At 69.1% G+C, this 19,487-nt stretch overlaps 1 protein-coding gene across 1 annotated transcript; it reads right to left on the minus strand.

Moving 5' to 3' along the window:
• Window positions 1–674: 674 nt before the first annotated feature.
• MICALL2 (MICAL like 2) lies at window positions 675–19,142 on the minus strand. The gene is made up of 18 exons (XM_068968755.1): window positions 19,000–19,142; window positions 11,532–11,580; window positions 9,838–9,979; window positions 9,002–9,180; window positions 8,254–8,366; window positions 7,248–7,991; window positions 5,627–5,910; window positions 4,821–4,911; window positions 4,099–4,259; window positions 3,594–3,746; window positions 2,979–3,043; window positions 2,772–2,892; window positions 2,555–2,645; window positions 2,302–2,375; window positions 1,678–1,792; window positions 1,240–1,286; window positions 939–943; window positions 675–746 (listed from the first exon to the last, which is right to left on the minus strand). Exons 1-18 carry the CDS (start codon window positions 19,140–19,142, stop codon window positions 675–677), a joined length of 2,649 nt encoding a protein of 882 aa, XP_068824856.1.
• Window positions 19,143–19,487: the final 345 nt, after the last annotated feature.

Below are 19,487 nucleotides of genomic sequence, written 5' to 3' on the forward strand. Positions count from 1 at the left end.
GCCGCTGAGGACGCAGGTCTGGGCCGCCAGGAAGCTCTGCTCCCTCAGGCCTGCCCTGCGGGACCGTGGCCCCCTCACCCAGCGTCGGGCAGGGCGGCGCCCGGCTCCCTTGCTGGACGCCAGGAACACCACCCACAGGGGCCCAGTCGGCCTTCACCTCAAAGGTCAAAGTCACAGTCTAGACAGGGACCCCCACAGGGGGGTGGGGGCCAGCACCTGGTGCGGTTTGCAGAGATCCCGCCCTGCCCTGGCTCCTGAAGGCTCACATCTAGCCTGGCCGCGTGGCCAGGCCAGGAAGCAGCCAGCAGGGCCAGAGAGGCTGCAAGCGCCCGGGGCCACAGGCCGGTCCACACGGCGGCCAGGCCAGGAAGCAGCCAGCAGGGCCAGAGAGGCTGCAAGCGCCCGAGGCCACAGGCTGGTCCACACGGCGGCCAGGCCAGGAAGCAGCCAGCAGGGCCAGAGAGGCTGCAAGCGCCCGAGGCCACAGGCCGGTCCACACGGCGGCAGAGGTGGAAGGTGGCTGAGACCTCTGGGCTGCCAGGAGCTCGGGGCCGGACGGGACACGGAGCCCAGGCCACGCGTCCGTTTCTTTATTGAGGCGCCCCAACCCCGCAGTGGGGCAGCGTGGGTCCCACCCCGCCCGCAGACGAGGGTTCTGCAGCGCCGCCAGGCGGCTACTCGGGGGTCCTGCTCCGGCTCCTGGGGGACCAGATGCTGGACAAGCGGAACCGGGGCTTCTTCCTATGCTCCTCGCCGCTCCTCTGCAGGTCTGGGGGCGGACACAGGGGCCTCGCTCGCCCACCTGGAGGCCGGCTCCCCACGGCCTCCCACCCGCGGGGCCTCCCGGGTCCCAGCAGAGCCCACCCGCCGCCCTCCTCAGGGGTCGCGCCGACCGCCTGCCTGGAGAGCACCCGCCGGGCTGGGCTTGTCTGGGGGACGAGGCCTCCCCTCGCCCCGACCACAGGGCCCCTCAAGCCCCGGGTACTCACTCCCTCACGGTGAGCCTTCCTGACCCCACGCCTCTGCGGCGCTGCAGGCCGGCCCGGCCCCGGCCCCGCCCCTCCCCCAACAGGCCCCGGCCCCGCCCCTCCCCCAACAGGCCCCGGCCCCGGCCCCGCCCCTCCCCCAACAGGCCCCCCAACCCCTCCCCAGGCCCCGCCCCCTCCCCAGGCCCCGCCCCCGCCCCACAGGCCCCACTCCGCCCCAGGCCCCGCCCCCTGCGCCGGAGCCCCCGGTCACCCAGCTTCTGGATCATGCTCCGCAGCACCTCGTCCTCCTCCTGCTCCCTGAAACGGAGTGGCCGTGAGGGCACGCGGCGGCGGGGGTGCGGCGCCCTCACACCGCCCGACCTCACACCGCCTGCCCGCGGACCACACCACGGAACCACCCTCTCCTGCCCTGCGCAAGTCCCCGCCTCTCGGCCCGGCAGGACCCGGGACAGTGACCCGGGACCGGAAGGGCCGGGGTGCACCAGGGGCTTCACTAGGGGAGACCCTGGGAGCCGGGCTGCCTGGCAGGGCCCACCCTCCGCCTCGAGCCCCCCCTGCGAAATGCACAGGGTGGGTCTCCTCCGGCTGATCGGAAGGGGAGGTCCTGAGCCCCCCTCACCCGGACCCCCTACACCTGGACTCCCCACCACAGGAACCTCCTCACCTGGACCCCCCTGGGCCCCCTCACCTAAGCCGGTCCTCATCCAGGAAGTCGATGATGTCGCTGCGGTTGTTGACCGTGTCCACGTACTGGTCCAGCAGGTCCTGCTCCCGCTGGCGGTCCTGGGGGGACTTCAGACCCTCTGCGGAGACAGCTGGCGTCAGCGGAGCCCTGTTGTCCCCACGCTGCTCAGGGACGCGGTGTCCCCATTCCCCAAGGGTCAGGCTCCTCCCCCAGTGGAGAAGGGGGGTCCCCGGGTCGTGAGTGAACAGCGCCTGAACGGGAGGCGGGCGCTACAGGCCCCTCCCGGCTGTCAGCCACGCACACAACACCGCCCGCCCGCCTGTCCCAGACACGGTGGGCTCGCAGCACTATGGCAAGGGGGGGGGGGCGGGCCTGCCAGGACCCGAGCCCCAGCCCAGCACTCAGCCGCGGGAACCACGACGCCAACAGACTCGTCAGCTGCTCCCGGCACGCCCTGTACAACCCTCACCACCACTGAAGGAGAGGGTGCTAGAATCACCCCCACTTTCCAGGAATGAAACCCAAGCAGAGAGAGGCTGAGGGTCTCAGCCAGGCAGCCAGCCGGGGGCCCGGGGAAGCCCGCCCCTGAGCCCCGCAGCCCCGCCCCGCGCCACTGGCTGGACGCACCCGGCTTGGCCATCAGCCGGCGCAGCTCCCCCTCGAGGTCCAGCTGCCGCTCCTCCAGGCGCTGGTCCCTGGCCCTGCAGAGGGGGCGTGGCTGTGAGCCAGCCGCCTGTGAGCACGCCCACGAGCATGCCCGCAAGCGCACGTGAGCACACCCACAAGCACACCTGTGAGCACACCCACGAGCACACCTGTGTGGACGCCCGTGTACGGGCACGGAGAAGGCCCCTCCAGGGGGCCACGGCCAGACACTCACTTGTACATCAGTTCCGACTCCAGCCTCAACAGCAGCTGCTTTTCGTGGACGAGCCGGAACCAGTCCACCATGAGGGCATCCTCCGAGTCATCTACGGAGAGCAGTGGGCTGGGCGTGGGCGGGCCAAGGGGCCCAGGGCCACGCTGGTCAAGGCCAGGTCAGGGTGCTGGGTGGTGAGGGAGAAGGGGGCCCGACGCGGGGTGTGGGGGGCGCTCACCCCCCTCGGCCGCTCGCAGGCGCTTCTCCAGCTCCACGCCCCGGAGCTCCAGGGCGTCCAGCTGCCTCTCAATGTCCTGCACTTGCCACCGGATCTCGGGCGGCATGTAGTCGGGGTGTAGCTGGGGATGGGCAGGTGGTGAGAGGCGGGGGCGGCCACGGGCCCCGGGGCTGAGCTTCTCACCCACCCCTACCCCAGCCCACTCACCGTGACTGGCGAGGTTGCCGACTTGGCAGGCAGAGCGGCTACACCGGCGGGGCCTGGCGGCCTCCCTGGGGCAGGGGCAGCACAAGCCTCTTCAGGCACCAGGCCCAGCGTGACCCAGACGCAGTCTGCAGTGGGGGCCACCCAGCCCTGCCCCCCGGGACACCCTGGCAGCCTGGTATGCCTGCCATGCCCAGCAGCCCCTGCTGGTGCCCGAAGAGCGCGAGCTGGCAGACACATCCCAGGAGACCCCGTGCTCATCCGGGCCCTGCCCTCCTCCAGGTCGGCAGCAAGGACGCCCTGCCAGCACCCCAGCCACCCTTCCCACAAGACGCCGGGAGCAGAGGCCCCGTGGCTGCCAGGGTGACTCAGCCTTCAGGAGGCAGGCGGGGCCTCGATCCCGTCCTGCTGCCCCTTCACGTGGGAGACCCTCCAGACCTCCAGCCCCACCTCAGACACACAGAGCCCGGGCACGTCCAGCTGTGCTCGCCTCTGCTGGCACTGGAGGCTTGTCTTCCTCCATTCTAGGCTTCATGAGCTCTTACGCATCCTCCAAAGCCCCAGGGGGCATGTTCTCCAAAGGGCCCCAAGCAGGAACGTGGTATGCCCTGGACTCACCTGGTTTGCCTTGCGGAGGACCTTTCTCCTCCTCCTTCTGGCTCTGGGCAGGGCCTTCCTTCCTCGACGGTTCAAGCTGCAGCCAGTCACCAGAAACATCCAGGCTGGCTGGGACGGCCAGCTTCCTGAGAGGGGATGCGGGCGCAGACGCGGCTGCCCGCGGTGGGGACGAGCCAAGTGTCAGGCCAGTAGGCCCAGGCCCTCCCCCTCCTGCCTTCCTGAGCTGGGCCCCCTTGGAGGGGCGCCCACACGGGTGTCAGGCCACGATCCGCGTCTGCCCGGCTGGCCACGTCCACAGGAGGGGAAGGGGACAGAAGGCTGGCCCTTGAGGGCACAGGGGACCTGCTTGGGGCGGCAGAACGTGGCTGGGAGCAGACACGCGCAGTCACGCCTCACACACGCATGCCCGCCCGCCTGGACCACCGGCTGCTCTGCCCCTGAGGAAAGGGCCCGCTAGACCAGGGCTGCCTGCGGAGGAGGGTTGAGGGCCTCTGGCCGGCAGTACCTGGGAGGCTGGCCCCGGGGCTGGCCGCGCCCGGCGTCCTGTCCACCCGCACAGAGGTCAGCGTGATCCGGATGCCCCCCTTGGAGCTCCCGGATGCCTTCCCAGCTGTGTCACCTGCCCTCGGCTCTCCCAGGACCTGAGGTTCCTTTGGCTCCGGGACCCTGGGCAGAGAGGCGGGAGGTCAGCGGAGGGAGACAGGCCTCCCCGCACCCTGTGCCGACCAGCCTGGGGTACGCGTGCTGCTCTCGGCCCTGACGGTCTCACCTGGAGCACAGACACGGGTGCTCAGGTGCAAGCGTGTGCTCAGGTGCCCGGAGCGTGTATGAGGACGGGTCCCCTGCGGCTCACAGGGAGGCCGCCCCGCACTGCAGACCTGCAGCGGCCCTCTCCCTCCCCGCCCCTCTCTCTGCCAAGCCTGCAGTGAGTGGGGGTCCCAGGTCAGCCCTGGGGGGACGCACCTCGGGTGCTCTCATTCCCCGGGGCCTCCAGGCTGGTTCAGTGAGGATCCGACGGTCCGCGTGGACCCTCCCTGGAGCCGCCTGACCCCCCGAGTCCAGTGGCCCGAGGGCACATGGCCTGTCCCGGCAGGCTCCTGCTTCCACAGCTGACCCGCACGGGCTGCCATGTGGCCAGCCTGAGAAGCGCCTGCTGGGTGCCTGCCCGGTGCCCACCCTGGCCGCAGGCGGGGGAGGCTCGGCGCCCCGGGGGCCCGCCGCACACACCTGTCCGCGGGGCTCTTCTCCACGGGCTTCAGGCGGGCCCTCCACCCCGCCGGCTGGTCCTCCGGGCTACCCTGGGGGCTGGTGCCCGGGCCTGGGTGGGAGCAAGCGGTCTGCTGGGAAAGGCCGCCCTTCCTGCTCCTCCCACCACCCCCACTTCGGGCGCTCCCACGGCCAGCCTGGCCCCTGGGAAGGGGCGCTCCCTGTGGGAGCTCCTGGGAAGGACGCCCCCCTGTGCTGTGTGCCCGGGGGGTCCCCGCCCGCTTCTCCTGCTGCCAAACAGGGTGCGTGAGCCCCGGGGACTCCGTGCGGGTGTGGGGTGACTGCAGGCCTCCTTGGCTCCGGGCAGAGTGGCCTTCCGGCCGGGAACTCAACCACGAAAGAGTGGGAAGAATGCTTTGGATCCTGCGTCCTCTGAGCCGCCCAGTGACCCCACGGGTGCCCTCAGGGGCAGCCCCAGTGCCAAGAAAAAGCCGAGTGTGCAGTCCTGGAGCACAAGGCCAGGGCAGTCGGGGCATCAGGGCCTTCGGACAGCAGGCCCCGAGGCCAGTTCCGGGCAGTGACGAGGGACGCACGGACCGGGGGTGCACACCCCCGGGAGGGGGATGGACCGGGGGTGCACACCCCCCGGGAGGGGGACCCTGGCAGGGCGCCGTCACTACGGGGCGGCGGGGCTGTGGGGCTGGGCCAGCAGGTGACAGCCCGAGACTGGCCCCAGGACCACGGGCTGGGAACAGCGGCCACAACACGGCGGCAGGCTGGGCGCGAGGACCCCGGGGACCCCGCCACCCCCACAGCCCGGCCCGCACCCTGCCCACACTGGGGGCTCTTACCCTTGGCCAGCGGGGCCTCTGGCTTCAGCCTGGAGCCAGCACCGGCCCCGACGGCCCCTGAGGAGGCAGCTGGGCCCTTCTTGGCCTCCTGGGATGCCCATGAGGCGCTGCCCACACCCGGGGCCGGGGGAGGCCCCGTCCTCGTAGGGGAGCTGAGGGTCTGTGGGGACGCCGGCTGTGATGCCCTGGCTGGTGGACTGGCTCCAGGCCCCCCAGATCTGGGATGGGAGCTGGGAGCAGGGGAGGCGGCAGTGGGGGCCCTGTGGGGGGGCACGGGTGTCAGCAGGGGTGGGAGCCCCCTCAACCCCCAAGCAGTAGGCAGCCCCTCATCTCCCTGAGACGCTTCCCAAGGCCCACCCTCCTGAGGGCTGCCGCAGGTGTGGGCATCGCGTCTGGCCTTGGCACTCCCTCCTGTGAGCTCTGGGGTTGGCTGGCACTGAACACCCCCCGAGGCACCACACGCAGGGCGTGGGCAGCACCCAGACCTCCCTCCTTGGCCCTCCGGCCCACCCGGAGCAGCCGGACTGCAGGGCAGAGTCTACGCTCCGTCCTGAGTGACATGCACGAGGCCCGCCCACAGCCACTGCGTCCCTGGCGGCGCACTCGCGCAGGAAGTGGGGCCCTGGGCCCCTCAGGCAAACAAGTTCTCTCCCCCGGTCCCCCCAGACTGGGCTCCCCACAGGGAGCACCCCGGGGGCGCTCACGCGGCCTCGACCCCCGAGAGCTCCGCACCCCGGGGGCGCTCACGTGGCCTCGGCCCCCAAGAGCTCCGAGCCAGGAGCGCCCCCGATGGGAGGGACAGCTCTGTGCAGTGGCTGCAGCCTTGTCACCGGCCTGGCGTGGACCCTCCAGTGTGTACTGGTGCCACGGGGACCCCCCTCATCCCTCCAGGGGCTCAGGGCATGACCTTATTTGGAAACAGGCTCTTTGCAGGTGAGATCAAGCTACGACTTGCTCATCCTGGACGGGGGGGGGGAGCCCTGACATCAAAGACAAGAGGGAAAGGAGAGGAGGAGAGGACAGATGGACAGACAGGAGCCCGTGAAGACAGCAGAGACGAGCCGGGGCCACGGGTGCCCCCAAGAGCCAGACGAGGCGAGAGCCCCCGCAAGCCTGCGTTGGGGTGCGGCCCTGCCCACCTCTGGCGCTCGTTCCCGGGGCCTCCAGCTCTGTGAAGGAACAACGCCTGCAGTTGTAGCCACCCGGGCCCCGCTTGTCCAGCAGCCCCAGGATGCAAGCGCGGAGACCCGCCTCTACCCACAACCCCGCAGGCCTAGGTCCCGCGCGCTAAAGACACTGGGCCATGCTCAGCCCCGCTGACGCTCAGACCACCCGTGGCCCTGGCCCCTCATCTGTGCATGGCGTCCTCATGTGGACTGAGCGTGGGCAGCCCCCCTGCACACACACGACTGGCTGTACAGGGCCAGCCGTGGCCCCCGCCTAAGGCCACCAGGCCCTCCTCAGTCCCCACACCCCCCAGTTGGGAAACAGGCCGGGGATGGGCAGCCCCGGTGCCACACGCCAGGCAGGTCCGAAGCCCCGAGCGCCTCCCCAGCTGCCCCGACCCCACCGGGCCCCAGGCCCCTCCTGCACCCACCTGCCGGGCGCCCCGAGCTCCGGGAGGGCCTTGCGGAGGAAGCTCAGCGCCTGCTCCCTGCGGCCGTCCATGGAGGGCGCATCTGCAGCGGGCGGGCCAGGGCTGGGGGCAGCTCCGGGGGTCTGGAAGAACCGCTCCCGAGCCTGCTGGGTCTTAGAGGATGACGGGGTCCAGGCCGGGGTGCTTCCTGGCACTGGAGATGCCGGCCTAGAACTGAGTTTGGTCTGGGGGGCTGTGACTCGGGCTGTGGCCCAGCCTTGCGGTGTGGCTGGGCAAGGGTCCGGGGCACACGGGGTCCCGGTGGGCCGGGGTCTGCCGGCTGGCGACGGCCATACCGTCAGGGAGCTGCTGGTCACATGAGTTCTGGCTTCACCCCCTGCGGGGCCCGCCATGAGCCTGGGCGCAGCTGGGCTCCCCACGGAGACTCGGGATGAAACGGGGGCTGGTGGGTCGGCTGAAGCTGGAGCGGAACCTCTGGCAGACGCGCTGCCTGCTGCGGGGTCCCAGCCGGGCGGCCTGGCCTTTGGCCCCGCGTCTCTCTGTCCGCTCGCCTCCGGCGTCTTCCTCAGGCCTCCAGGGGTCTCCGAGTCCCCGGACATGGCCCCAGGCCGCTTGGAGGCCAAGCTGGGCAACGTGGGGCTGGCAGAGGTGGTTTCGGGGTGATGGCTGGAGCAGGCGAAGACGCCGGGCTCTCCTGTGGCCCTGCAGGCCCCCGAGTACAGCGTGCTGGGGCACTGCTTACACCTGGGGGGGCGGGGAAGGCTGCAGCCACAGGCGTGTTCATTCCTTCCTCCCGGAGCACACGCATGTGCGTCCCGTGTCCCCTCGTGTGGCTGGCGAGTCACTCAACAAACACCCCATCCCCCAATCATTGTGAGGCCGTCTCGCCCAAGGCCCTCATTAGGGGTGCAGACACCCTGGGAAGGGCCCATACCCATCAGCACGCACACAGACGCACACGCGCGTGCACGCACACAGGGGCGCGCACACATGCGCACACGCCCACCTGAAGCAGCCGCGGTGGTACAGCCTCCCGTCCGCCAGGTGGCGCTGCATGAGGTGCACGTGCTGCCCACAGACGCCGCAGCTGCTGCTGAGGGAGCCCCCCGCCGCCTGGCCCTGGGGGGTGGGCGCCGCTGAGCTGCCTGCGCCACCCCCCACACCCAGCCCGCCCAGCTGTCCAGGGGCGGGAAGATCCCAGTTTACCGACCGAGGCCCGGGAGGAGGCTCACGCCTGGACTCGGTTCAGGGTCTCCAGCCTGGCCCAAGGGGAGGGAGGCTGGGGGCTGATGCTGGGGGCCCCGAGGACCAGGACAGGTTCCAACACCTCCTGCCCCCACCCCAAGGTGCAGAAATGCAGCCCAATTCCAGCGCCCCAGGCGGGGAAGCCTGGAGTGACCACCACACCCCGTCCGGTGCCCACCTCATCTTGCAGGGCTGGCCTGGGAGCAAAAGACACACTGCGCGTCCTCCGGGCCCACCGGGCGGGGGAGGGGCTGAGGTGAAGCAGCTGCTTGCCGCCTGCCGGGCCTGCAGGGCCTCCCTGGCCTCCAAGTACCCCTCTGTGCGGTGGGCATCACACCCCCACCATCACACAGCATTGAAGGAGCTCGGGGGGCCAGTCTAGGGGGCAGCTGGGGCCACGTCTGAGTCCTGAGGGGCCTCCCCATCCTGGGCACACTCAGGGCCCAGAGCCCTGCTCGGGGAAAGCGGACGGAGAACCCGCGAACCACAGCGAGAGGCTGGGCACTTACAGCCTTCTGCGGGGGACCCTCCGTGCCCCCATCCCTCCGCTGGACCGTGCGGTTTGTGCTGACTGGAGACAGTGGCTGTCCCCGGGCTGGGCTGGGTGTGAGTTGGGACGGGGCCTTCTTTCCAGATGGCTCCTCACTGGCATCGGACGGCGGCCTTTTGACACCGGCCGTGCGCTCAGCTGGCATGAGACGCGGGGTCAGGGCCCAGGCCCCACATGCTGGCTCCGAGAGTCCAGCCTCCCTCTCCCCATCCAGTGTGGGTTACCTGGAGGTGCCAGTGCCAGCGTGGGAGCCGGGGTGGGGGGTGTGGGCAGGGGCGGGGGGGGACGTGGCCCCAACCACTTCTACTCGAAACAGGGCCTGGACTCCCCTCCCCCATCCCCTGCCCTCCCCCCAGTCCCATCCCCCCCATCCTTTCCCATCCCAGAGAGCCCTGCTCTGCGGGCAGGGAATAGGGACTTTCTGTTCCCCCACCAAGTGGGGCTCTAGGGCAGGCTGGCCCTGAGCCCAGAGTGATCCGGGGATTTCTGAGCAGGGTGAGGCGAGGCGTGGTGGGAGGTGGGGGGGGCTGCTGCACAAAGCAGCTGGAGTGGTGTCTCCCCCGCCAGCCCCTCCCCTGCCCAGCCTGCTCCCAGCCGCCCCTGCCAGGGCCAGCTGACTGTCAGCACCCAACGGGGGGCCTCTGTGTCAGGCCTGAGAGCCTAGTGGGTCCGGCCATGCCGCCCGAGGCGAGAGCTGTGGGCACAGAGCCCGGCCCGGAGGGGCACGGGGGAGCTGGGCGCGTCTGCCGGCGGACAGGGAGGGGCCGCGGGGGCCTGGGCGGGGTGGGCGCTCACCCGGGGCGCCCCTCCGGAAGTAGTTGTAGTACTGGGACACGTAGGTCAGGATGCTCAGCCGGTCGGGGACCTTCAGAGCCACCATGTCCTCGGCGTCCAGCAGGGCCGGGATGCCCAGCTGCTCCTCCGCCACGCGGAAGGCCTGAGGGAGGGCGGTGCTCAGCAGGGCGCCCAGGAGACCCCGCCCTTCCCTGGCCAGACCACCAGCTACCCCCAGAGGAGGGGGACGGGCCCGCGGCAGCAGAGCCGCCTGGAGCCCAGAAAGGCCAGGTTCTGGTTTGTGGTCTGCTCAGCCTGGGTGGGCTCCCTGGCCTCAGTTTACCCGTCCGTACAATGAGCATCACACCCCGATGACAAGATTGAAGGAGCCGGGGGCTGGTCCGGGCCCTGATCCTCAGGGACTCCAGCCCGTCACCGTGGACGCCCCTCAACGGTTCCCCACCCCCGAGTCTGTGTGCCCCTGGCTGACACAGGCCTTACAGGTCAGGGGGCAGCTTTCTCCATGGGAGAAGCCCTCCCCAGGCCAACCAGGACCTGTGTCTTAGGAGCCAAAGCCGGGGGCAGCGGGAAGGGCACCGGCAGGAGGGGCTCCCCACTGGCCGCGGCCTGTGCGTCTCCCCGCCCTGCCTCGGGGCTCCTCCTGCCCGCACTCCTCTCCTCCTCTGAACTACCACGACTCCCCCAATCTCTGTGCATCCAGCAGGCTCCTGGGCCCGCAGACCTGCAGCCCCCCAGCAGTGACGGCCCCTCCACGCCAGATACAGAAGCCTCCCTAACTCCTTCAAAACACAGGCGGGATCTGGCTCCTCGGCTGCCCCCTGCCCTGCACTGACCCTGTGGCACCAGGGGCCGCTCCCAGCACAACAGCCTTCAGAGAAGAAGCCAGGTTCTCCCCACACCCCGGGGCTGCTGGCCGCGCCAGGCTCCTCCCTCTGCTCCAGCCTCCCCCTCCGTCCCTGCCGACCCCGCCTGCTGTCTCCCACAGGCAGGGCGCCCTCCAGCCCCGGAGCCTCACCTCCGCAGCCCCCGTCCCGGCCTCATCCAGGGAGGCACCCCCGTCCCCTCACCACACCTTGCACCTGCACCTGTTCCCTGCGGCACCCGCACACACGCCCTCCGTGGTCAGGTGGTCTAACCACCCTGTCACAGTGCGCGTGTCCCATTCCAAGCCGTGCACCTGTGGCTGGGGAGGGTCTGAAACGTGGTCAGTGCCACTAAAGAACTGAAAATGCCATTTCATTTCATCTCGATTAAGTTACGTTTAAATTCCCATTGCTCGCGCCGCGCGGCGGCTGCACCCGGGCCGGGCCCGCAAGGGAGCGCCGTGAGCACGGGCGTCAGCGGGCGGTCAGGAGCTCGCTGATCAGCAGAGACGCTGAGGCTGGTCCGTGGTGGGAGGGCCAGGCAGCAGTTGATGCTGTTAGCCTGGGAGCAGGCCCATCCCAGGACCCCCGGGGACCCCGTCCCACCCACTCCCCCTGCTCTGCCACGGGTGGGAAGGAGGGTCCGGGAAGAGGGACTGGGAGGGCCTGGCTGCAAGATCAGGGGCAGCTCTGGGAGCCGGGGTCGCCCCGCACGGGCTGGCCCTTCCCCTGACCGCCTGCGGGCAGCAGCCACTCTGAAGCAACCCCTGGGGACGTTGCCCCAAGAGGGTCCCTGGGACACGGGCCGGGGAGGCATGAGTGGGCACTCACCAGCTTGTTGTTCTCGTAAATGTTTTCCTTCCTGAGAGCATCGAAGTTTCTGGAAAATAAGAGCACTGGTGTTCAAAGTAGCTCAGGGTCCAAGAAAGGAGGAGCCAGAAGGGCTTGGGGGAAGGGGAAACTGAGGCCGGGGTGGGGGCAGGGAAGGAAGCGGGTCACATGGCGACCGCGAGGAGGGCAGGGCTCTGGCCCGGGAGGCCGTCCAGCACCTGCACTGACCTGGGCTCCGCGGCCCACACGGGCCCCCAGCTGCAACCATGACCTCTCGCCCTGTGGAGGCCGCGCCCGATCACCGCGCCGCCCGTTAGGTGTGGCTAGAAGCAGGCCCCGGGCGGCAGAGTGATCAGCCTGGCCAGGGCCCCACTCAGGGAGGGCGGCCCCCTGGCAGGGAGCTGGGGGTTCCCAAGAGGCAGCGTCCCAGAGCGAGTAGCTCCACGGACGGAGGTGCGCACAGCCCGGTGGTCAGGGCAGGCCGGGCCCCGCGCCAGCTCCGGGCTCCTCTCGCTCCCTGTATGAATCCAGCGCCGCCCGTGAGCGCTGCTGTCCTCGGCTCCACACAAACACCGCCCCGCTCACAGACAGGGACGTGGGAGAGAGGCTCCGTAAGTGCCCGAGGCCACACAGCAGGACGACAGGGCCAGAGCAGGGTCGAGGCCCCAGAGTTCTGGCATTTGAGGTTGCCCAGCCGTCCTCCTAAGTGGGCAGACCCTCCAGGCTGAGAATGTCAGAGAGCCCCCACGCCCACTGCGACCCCGCACTTTGCCACCAGTGTGCAGGGGCCCCAGGCCTGGCCTGGAGAGGCCGGAGCACAGAGATCACTCCAGAAGGGGAGAAGCATTGTGCCAGCTCCAGGCCGGGCCTAGGACTCCGCGCAGTACCGCACGGCACCTCTTGGACGACAGTCCAAGCTGAAGACACAGCTGGGCCCCAGTAGGCAGCTGGCCCAGGCCTGGACGCTCAGCTGGGTGGCCCGACGCCTACGGGTGGCCTGGTCACATACGAGTCTGTCTGGCTGTCCATGTGCTGGGCGGCAGCCTCGCCACTTTGAGGTGAACTGCTCTGGAAGCCTTGGGGCACAGGAGAGAGCTGAGGGCTGCACCCCAGAGCTGCCTGACCCGGGCAGGGCCCTCTTCTCTTGGGGCCCCGCCTAAGAGGGCGACCTTAGCTGCTCACGGCCACCTCGAAGCTGGGGAGGTCACAAACAGAGAGGAGACCCTGCAGCCACCTGGCCAGGGAGACCCTGGCTCCCAGCCCTGACTGTGCACTGACCCCCTGACCCCTGACATCCTGGGGAGGCCTGGTACACAGATGAGGAAACTGAGGCCGGCCCTGGGCCCCACGTCGAGGGGTGTGGCCACGGGCTTCCGGGCTTCCACTGCCCTGCCCGGCTCCTCGGGACCCTCCGGTCTGTGCCTGGACCCCCACCTCGCAGGTAACCAGTCCCAGATGTGAGACCACCCAGGAGAACAGAAGTGCTTTGTGCCGGGGATAGGGCGGCTGGCAGACCTGTCTGCGGGGACAAATGACGGCAGGGCAGGAAGCGGGGCATGGCGGCCTGGCCCCCCCTCCCCCGCAGTCCGTGGCCGGAGGACTGGCTGGGCTCCCGGCCAGGCTGGCCCTTCTGACCTCAGCATCTGGGGGCTCAGGAGTCCCCCTCCCGGCCGCTGCCCCCAGCCACCCCTTTGAAAGCCCAATCTCTTCTCCAGACCTGCCCTGGGTCACTGACCAAACTGGCCACGTCCTCAGCAAGATGCTCGGTGCCGCAGGGCAGGATAACAAGGTCTGTTTTGTCTCCAAACAAGCAGAAGAAGGAAGCCCTCTGCCCCCTGTGTGGGCCTCGGTCCACCCGGGGGGCTGCAGCGGCTCTGTCCTGCGAGGTGGGGGGCAGCCAGCTGCCCACAGGACCCTGTCCGCCTGCAGACCCAGAGTGAGCGTCTCAGAACCCAGGGCAAGTTGGGGCACCCACGACTCGGGGCCAGCCCCACTGAGCAGGCTCAAGGTGTGCCAGCCAGAGGGTGCAGAATCGCCCTTCCACTCAAATTCCAGGCCACCACCCTCAGCACCAAAGCCAAGCTGCCTCCCAGGCTCCCTGGCTGGGCCGGACCACCCTGGCCAGTCCCACAGACCATGCCCCGCCCAGACCAGGCTCTCTCCAAACTCCCTGTCTCCTGCCTCCGGGCCTCGGCCCATGCTGTTCCCTGCATCCAGAGCGCGCCTTCTCCCGGAGCCTGAGCTCATGGCCCCCTCAGCAGGGGGTTCGGCCGGCATCGCCCTGGTCCAGCGGGGTGGCAGAAACGCCAGAGTCAGAGTGGCCTTGCAAACCCTTTCAGAGAGCACCAAGGAGCGCCCGCCCCAGGCCACCAGCCTTCTTCCAGCAGGCGAATCGCTGGTGGGATGGGCTGAATTATTCCCCCCCAGGGGCTGTTTGGAGCCCTAACCCCCACGACCTCAGGACATGACCCTGATGGGAAGCAGGGACTTCACAGAGAGAATCAAGCTAAGTCAGCGGGGGCCCTAGCCCCAAACGCCTGGCGTCCTTCTAAACGGGAAACGTGGACGAAGAGAGGCCCAGAGTGGAGGCTCGCAGAGCAGACCGCATCCGCGTGTCTGGGGCGGAGGCCCAGAGGGAACCAGCCTCGCGGACACCCGCCCGGGGCTCCTGGACAGGCCGGTGGGACGGCTTTCTTCTGTACCTCAGCTGCCCGTTTGCAGGACCTTGCCCAGCAGGCCCTGCGGGCTGATCCCTTGGTCTGACTCAGGGAGGCCCGTCACCAGCTCGTGTTTCAGTTCAAGGCCTCGAGGGGTCAGAACCTGCACACCTGTGGGCGGGACCCGGAGCACCCCCCCGCCCAGGTAAATCAGACATGTTCCCGGACTTTCCCATCGGCGCACTGCTTAGGACTCTGTGCTTCCCCTCTGGGGGTGGGGCACGGGTTTGATCCCTGGTTGGGGAAATCAGATACCACAAGCCACTTGTTGTGGCCAAAAATAAAATAACCATAGTAACGATAAAATCATGGATGTTCTGTTACGGCTCCAAGGCACCTGCCTGGGGTCAGCACACAGCTGGTGCTCCACAAACGCTGCTGACAGCCCCTCTGTGCAGTGCTCGCTGAGTGAGGGGCCCCTGTGGCATCTGTTCACTGCTGCAACGCTGGCTGAATGAATGAACTCACTGGGTCTGCGTGCCCTGCCCTGGCCGGCGCCCAGCCTGGCACAGTGCCCGGGCACGCACAGCCCCTGCCCCCCGCGGCCACAGCTGAGCAGGGCTGCTGACCTCCAACGCCCCGGGGGCTCTTGGGAGTGTGTCCCCCTTCCAAATTCCTGGAGGGCTGACCTCACACTGTTTATTTCCTGGAACTGAAAGCAGCTGTGTGGGGGTGGGCTCTGGGGCTGGGGCTGGGGGTGGGGAATGCCAGAAGCAGAGCCTTTTTTTCCAGGTGCCTCCAGCACATCTGGGGTTAATCCCACAGGGAAGGGGAGCAGAGAGGGGGACAGACGGACAGACAGGCTGAGGCACAGACGGAGGGACACACAGGCACCAAAGCACCGAGGGAGGAGACAGGAGAGGCCACGGGGCAGAGGGGAGCGCGGGGCAGAGGGGAGCGCAGGGCGGGGGGAGCTGGTCTGGGGCCAGAGACGCCAAGGCAGACACCCCGGAAGAGGCCGGGGGAGGGCGGGCAGAGCTGGGGTGCTGGGGCGAAGAGGCAGCCGGGGCGAGGCAGGGAGGGCTCCCCACGCGCGGGGCTGGCCCCAGGATGCCCCCCTGCTTGCTGTCCGGCTGCAGGCCTCCCCCAGGCCGGAGCAGACCGACCCCCACCTGAGCAGGCCCAGCCAAGAGGGGTCAGCCTGGGGCTCCTGCAGCGGCTGACAGGGGAGTCAGGCGGGGGTTCGGACCCGAGCCTTTTCCCACAGGTGTTTTGGAGAGCCGGCCGGAAGGCGACAACAGGGCTGGGCTACAGCTCTGAGGCCACAGCCAGGGCCTGGTCCCCATGTGGCTTCCTGCTGACCACAAAGCCAGCACGGGCGCGGGGTCGGGGGAGGCCATCCCATGCCCGGGCCTGGCCCCTCCGCCCTGGCCCAGTAATTAGCTCTTGCGTGGGGGCCTCTGGGACTGGGCCTCCTGACTCCCCATGACTGGCGAGTCTCCCAGAGCAGCCAGGGAGCACCCCTACCACCACCCCTGCTTCTGGCCCAGCCTGATGGGAGCTGCAGGAAAGGTCAGGTCACCCCCCACGGTGCCCTGCTCCCTGCCTCCTGACCCCTCTAGGGCTCCACAAGGCAGGGGCTCCAGCGGCCCACCCCCCCGAAAGGCCCTGGAGAAGGAAGCCCTGCCTCTGGGAAGGGCTCCCGCCCTGGCTCCACGCCCGCCCGCCTTCCCTCCAGGTCCAGCCCCACAGGTTTACTGCCCGGAGGCGGGACGGGCATGTTTACTTTGAGCCATTCCTGAGCTCACCTGGCTGCTGGGCAGGTGTGGCGTCACTAGGGAAGCAGACCCTGCAGGCAGGCACCTCCGGGCCCACCTGTGAAACCTACAGCTCCAGGGTGGGCTCGGCAGGCAGGCTGGGGGCAGGGACAGCCCTCAGGGTGAGCCTGTCTCCCCACCCGCAGCACACCCTGCACACCTGCCAGGGTGCCTGCGGGAGACCAGCGCAGGGCACACGGGAACCCCCGGTCCTGCTGGGCAGAGCCGCCGTGAGGACCCAGCAGCAGGTAGCCGGAGCCCCGCTGGCGGGCTCAGCGCCCGCTCCTCCAGGGCTGCGCTGCTCTGCTGGGCGCCAGGAGCAGACAGGCGGCAGGAAGGCCTTAGAGGAGATACAGGGAAGGCCTTCCGGGTGGCAAAGCTAGGAGAGGCCGAGACAGGATGTCCACTTTCCTGCTGCCGGGGGGTCTTCACAGGATGGGGGAGGGGGTGTCTCAACCAGGTCTGACCAGGAGGACAGCCATCCTGCCAAGTTCCCACGTGCTTCCTCCCCATCCTGCACCACTGGGAGCTTCTTGGGGAGGCCACCCCCTTGGCCAGAGGCGTGGCCAGAGCCAGAGGTGGCGGAGGGGTGCTTAGGGCACAGACAGAGGCCCGTGACGCACTTGGGCCCATGCTCATGGGATCCCACCACTTAGTATCTGTGGAGTCCCTTCCAGGCCCCCGCCACACACAGGAGCCTGATGCACCACCCGCGGCTGCACGACAAACATCCGCAGACGGGGCGGCTGGGAGTAACAGATGTTCACTCCCTTCCACACTGGAGACGGGAAGTCCAACATCAAGGTGCCGGCAGGGCTGAGCTCCCTGCGGAAGCTCCGCGACCGTCTGGCCTCCTGTGGCCTTCCCCGGCTGCAGCCACGTGCCTCCACCCTGCCTCTGTGGCCATGGGCTGCCTCTGCCCTCATCTGCTCCTCCCAGGCGCCTGCAGAGCCCTCACCGGGCAGCAACAGTCTCGCCTGCTGGGCCCCAAGCACCAGCCACATCTGTTGACCTCCAGCTGCGTGCTGTTAGCTACTAACCTCCCGGCACGCGCCAGATACCGTCCCAGGCACTGGGACACAGCAATGCATAGAGCGGACGCCCCCCGCCCCCTGGACCCCCCACCCCCTGGAGCTGGAAGTCCGCGGGGGCAGGTGACGGGCACCAAGCCAGCAGGAAGGGGCTTCGCCATCCCGCACGCAGGGCGAGGCCTCCTCCCCCCCAGCAGCCCTGCCCCACCCTTACCACCTCCTGGAGCTGCTGTCCCTGTGCCTGTCTCGACATCACTCCCTGCCTGAGGCAGGGGCCAAGGCCACCTTGCACAGTACACAGTGCTGAGTATACAGCAGGCACTCAATAACGGTTATCGGAACTGCTGTATGACACCAGCTTTGCGCCAGGACGCAGACACACCCACATGTGCACGCCTGTGCTCACCTGTGGGCAGTGCATGCCGGGAAAGGCTGGCACACGCACACACACGCACACACACGCACACACACACACACACAGGCCTCCAACCCCAACTCAGCTGAGGACAGTTGGGTACTCCTGGGGCTCGGAAAGGCCCCAAATTTCCAGTTGCACCCATGTGGTGTCCTGAGGCTGCAGGGCTGGCAGAAGGCCGCGCCTGCTGGTGTTGTTGCCAGTGGCAGACTCCTCCCGCTGACCCTTCCAGGTTTCCTGGGCTCAGTCACCAGCCAGCCTTCCCCAGGACCCTGCCTGCCCCAGCCTCCAAGATCCCAGCCCACCCCTCAAAGCCCAGCTTCAGGTGTTCAGTGTGGAACACTCGCTGCATCCCCAGGCCGGGGCTGGGGGCAGAGAGCATGGGCTCCACACATGCATTTCACAACCCCCGGCTGCAGGAGGAAATCCTTGCGGGCCTCTTTCTTAAGACCAGCTTCCCTCTAGAGGGCCTGGGGACAGTCCCCGGGGGTACAGCGGACATCTGGGTTCGGGGGGGTGGGGGGGAGCACGTGCCAACCCTGGTTCTGCTCTGTCCCAAGCAAGGATGCCTCCTCCCTGGGCCTTGAGACCGGAGGGCAGCACTTGCTGTGGGAGGTGCAGCCTCGGGCCTCTCCCACCTGCGGGCTCCCTGGAAAACCTGCTCCACCCCTCTCTGGCTCCACCCACGACTTCTCGGGAGAACTTTGAAACACCCTGCTTTCCCTGAAGGCATCTTCTGAGGACACCCTTCCCGAGCCTCCGTCTGACCAGCCCAGGCACCCGCCCGGGGAACTTTACTCATTGTGAATTCTCACGATGCGGGGGCCCAGGGCCTCACGGCACAGAGCTTTGTCCCAGCCAGCTGGGTCCCAGTCAAAGAGTGTTTGCTGAGTGCGTAACAGATGGAAGGGCCAAAATGGGGACAAGGCCTGGCAGCAGGGCAGGGTCCACCTCCCAGCCTCGGCTCCGAGACGCTCCTGGGGGGACATGACCTAGTCCCCAGACCTGCCCCCAGCCCAACGCTCCTGTCTCTGGCCCTATCACCCTAGGGTACTGAGGCCTAGCCAGTGGGACCTGGACCCGGGTGGTCTCAAGCCTTCGGCTCTGTTGGCCCCTCCCCTGCAGTGACCCTGGGCTGCATTCCTAAAGGTGCCTAATCAGGCTCGGGGAGGGGCAGTGCCCCGCAGTCAGTCCGATCAGTAAGGGCCCCTGATCTGGTGGCTAGGTCTCAGGACAGTGGGGGGTCTCAGAGGGCCCGGAAGGGCAGCTGTGCCGGCCCTTTCCCAGGGAGGCCAGCCAGGAAGGCTGGCTGTGGCCAGAGCCCAGGCCGCTGGCCTGAGTCACAGGTTTACTAAGCCGGTGGGGGCGGCCGGAGGTCCTGGCTCCGGCCCAGCTCCACTTGGTGGTCGGGCAAACTGAGGCCGCGGGGGGCAGCCTGCGGAGCGTGCCGCCGGGCCGGGGGTCCTGACCGCAGCCCACTGCCCCGCGCCCGGCCCGGGCAGCCCCGCCTCGGTCTCCTCGGCGGCGCGCGGGCGGCGGCGCACTCACATGAGGTCCGGCCGGTGGCGGTGCAGGATGGCGCAGAAGGCCAGGCCGTCGCGGAACGACGTGGTCATGTCGGTGATGCTCACGTCTCGGTAGCCCTCGCACTGCTGCCGGCACCACTGCTGCAGAGCCTTGATGGCCGCCATGCGGGCGGCGGTGTCCGCCCGGCCGGCGCCGGAGCTCGGACAGCGCTTCCGGGGGGCCGCGGCCCGGCCCGAGCCCGGGGGACGGACGAGAACCCCGATCCCGAGCGCTGGGAGGACGAGGAGCCGCGGCCGAGGAGCCCCGGGAGGAAGAGAAGCCGGCGGGAGCGCGGCCGGAGCCCGCCCGCCTGGCCCGGCCCCCGGATAAGCCACGCCCCCTACCACCAGGTCCCGCCCTCCAGGCCCCACTCCTCCAGTCAGGATCCGCCCCCGGAGAGGCCCCGCCCCCGGGCCCGGCCGGGTCCCGCCCCCGCCTGGCCCTGCAAGGCTTCGGCCCGAGCAAGCCCC

This window comes from Capricornis sumatraensis, chromosome 3 (genome assembly GCF_032405125.1).
Source record: "Capricornis sumatraensis isolate serow.1 chromosome 3, serow.2, whole genome shotgun sequence".
NCBI classification, from domain to species: Eukaryota; Metazoa; Chordata; class Mammalia; order Artiodactyla; family Bovidae; genus Capricornis; species Capricornis sumatraensis.

Bases quoted from the DNA above. Each gene is read 5' to 3' on its own strand.
- MICALL2 (XM_068968755.1), bottom strand. From the start codon at position 19,142: ATGGCGGCCATCAAGGCTCTGCAGCAGTGGTGCCGGCAGCAGTGCGAG. The intron at 4,912-5,626 runs GTGCGGGCCGGG...GCTCCCACCCAG, and splicing joins GAGCCCCCAGTGTGGGCAGG to GCCCGGGCACCAGCCCCCAG. The intron at 2,646-2,771 runs GTGAGCGCCCCC...TGCTCTCCGTAG, and splicing joins CCTGCGAGCGGCCGAGGGGG to ATGACTCGGAGGATGCCCTC.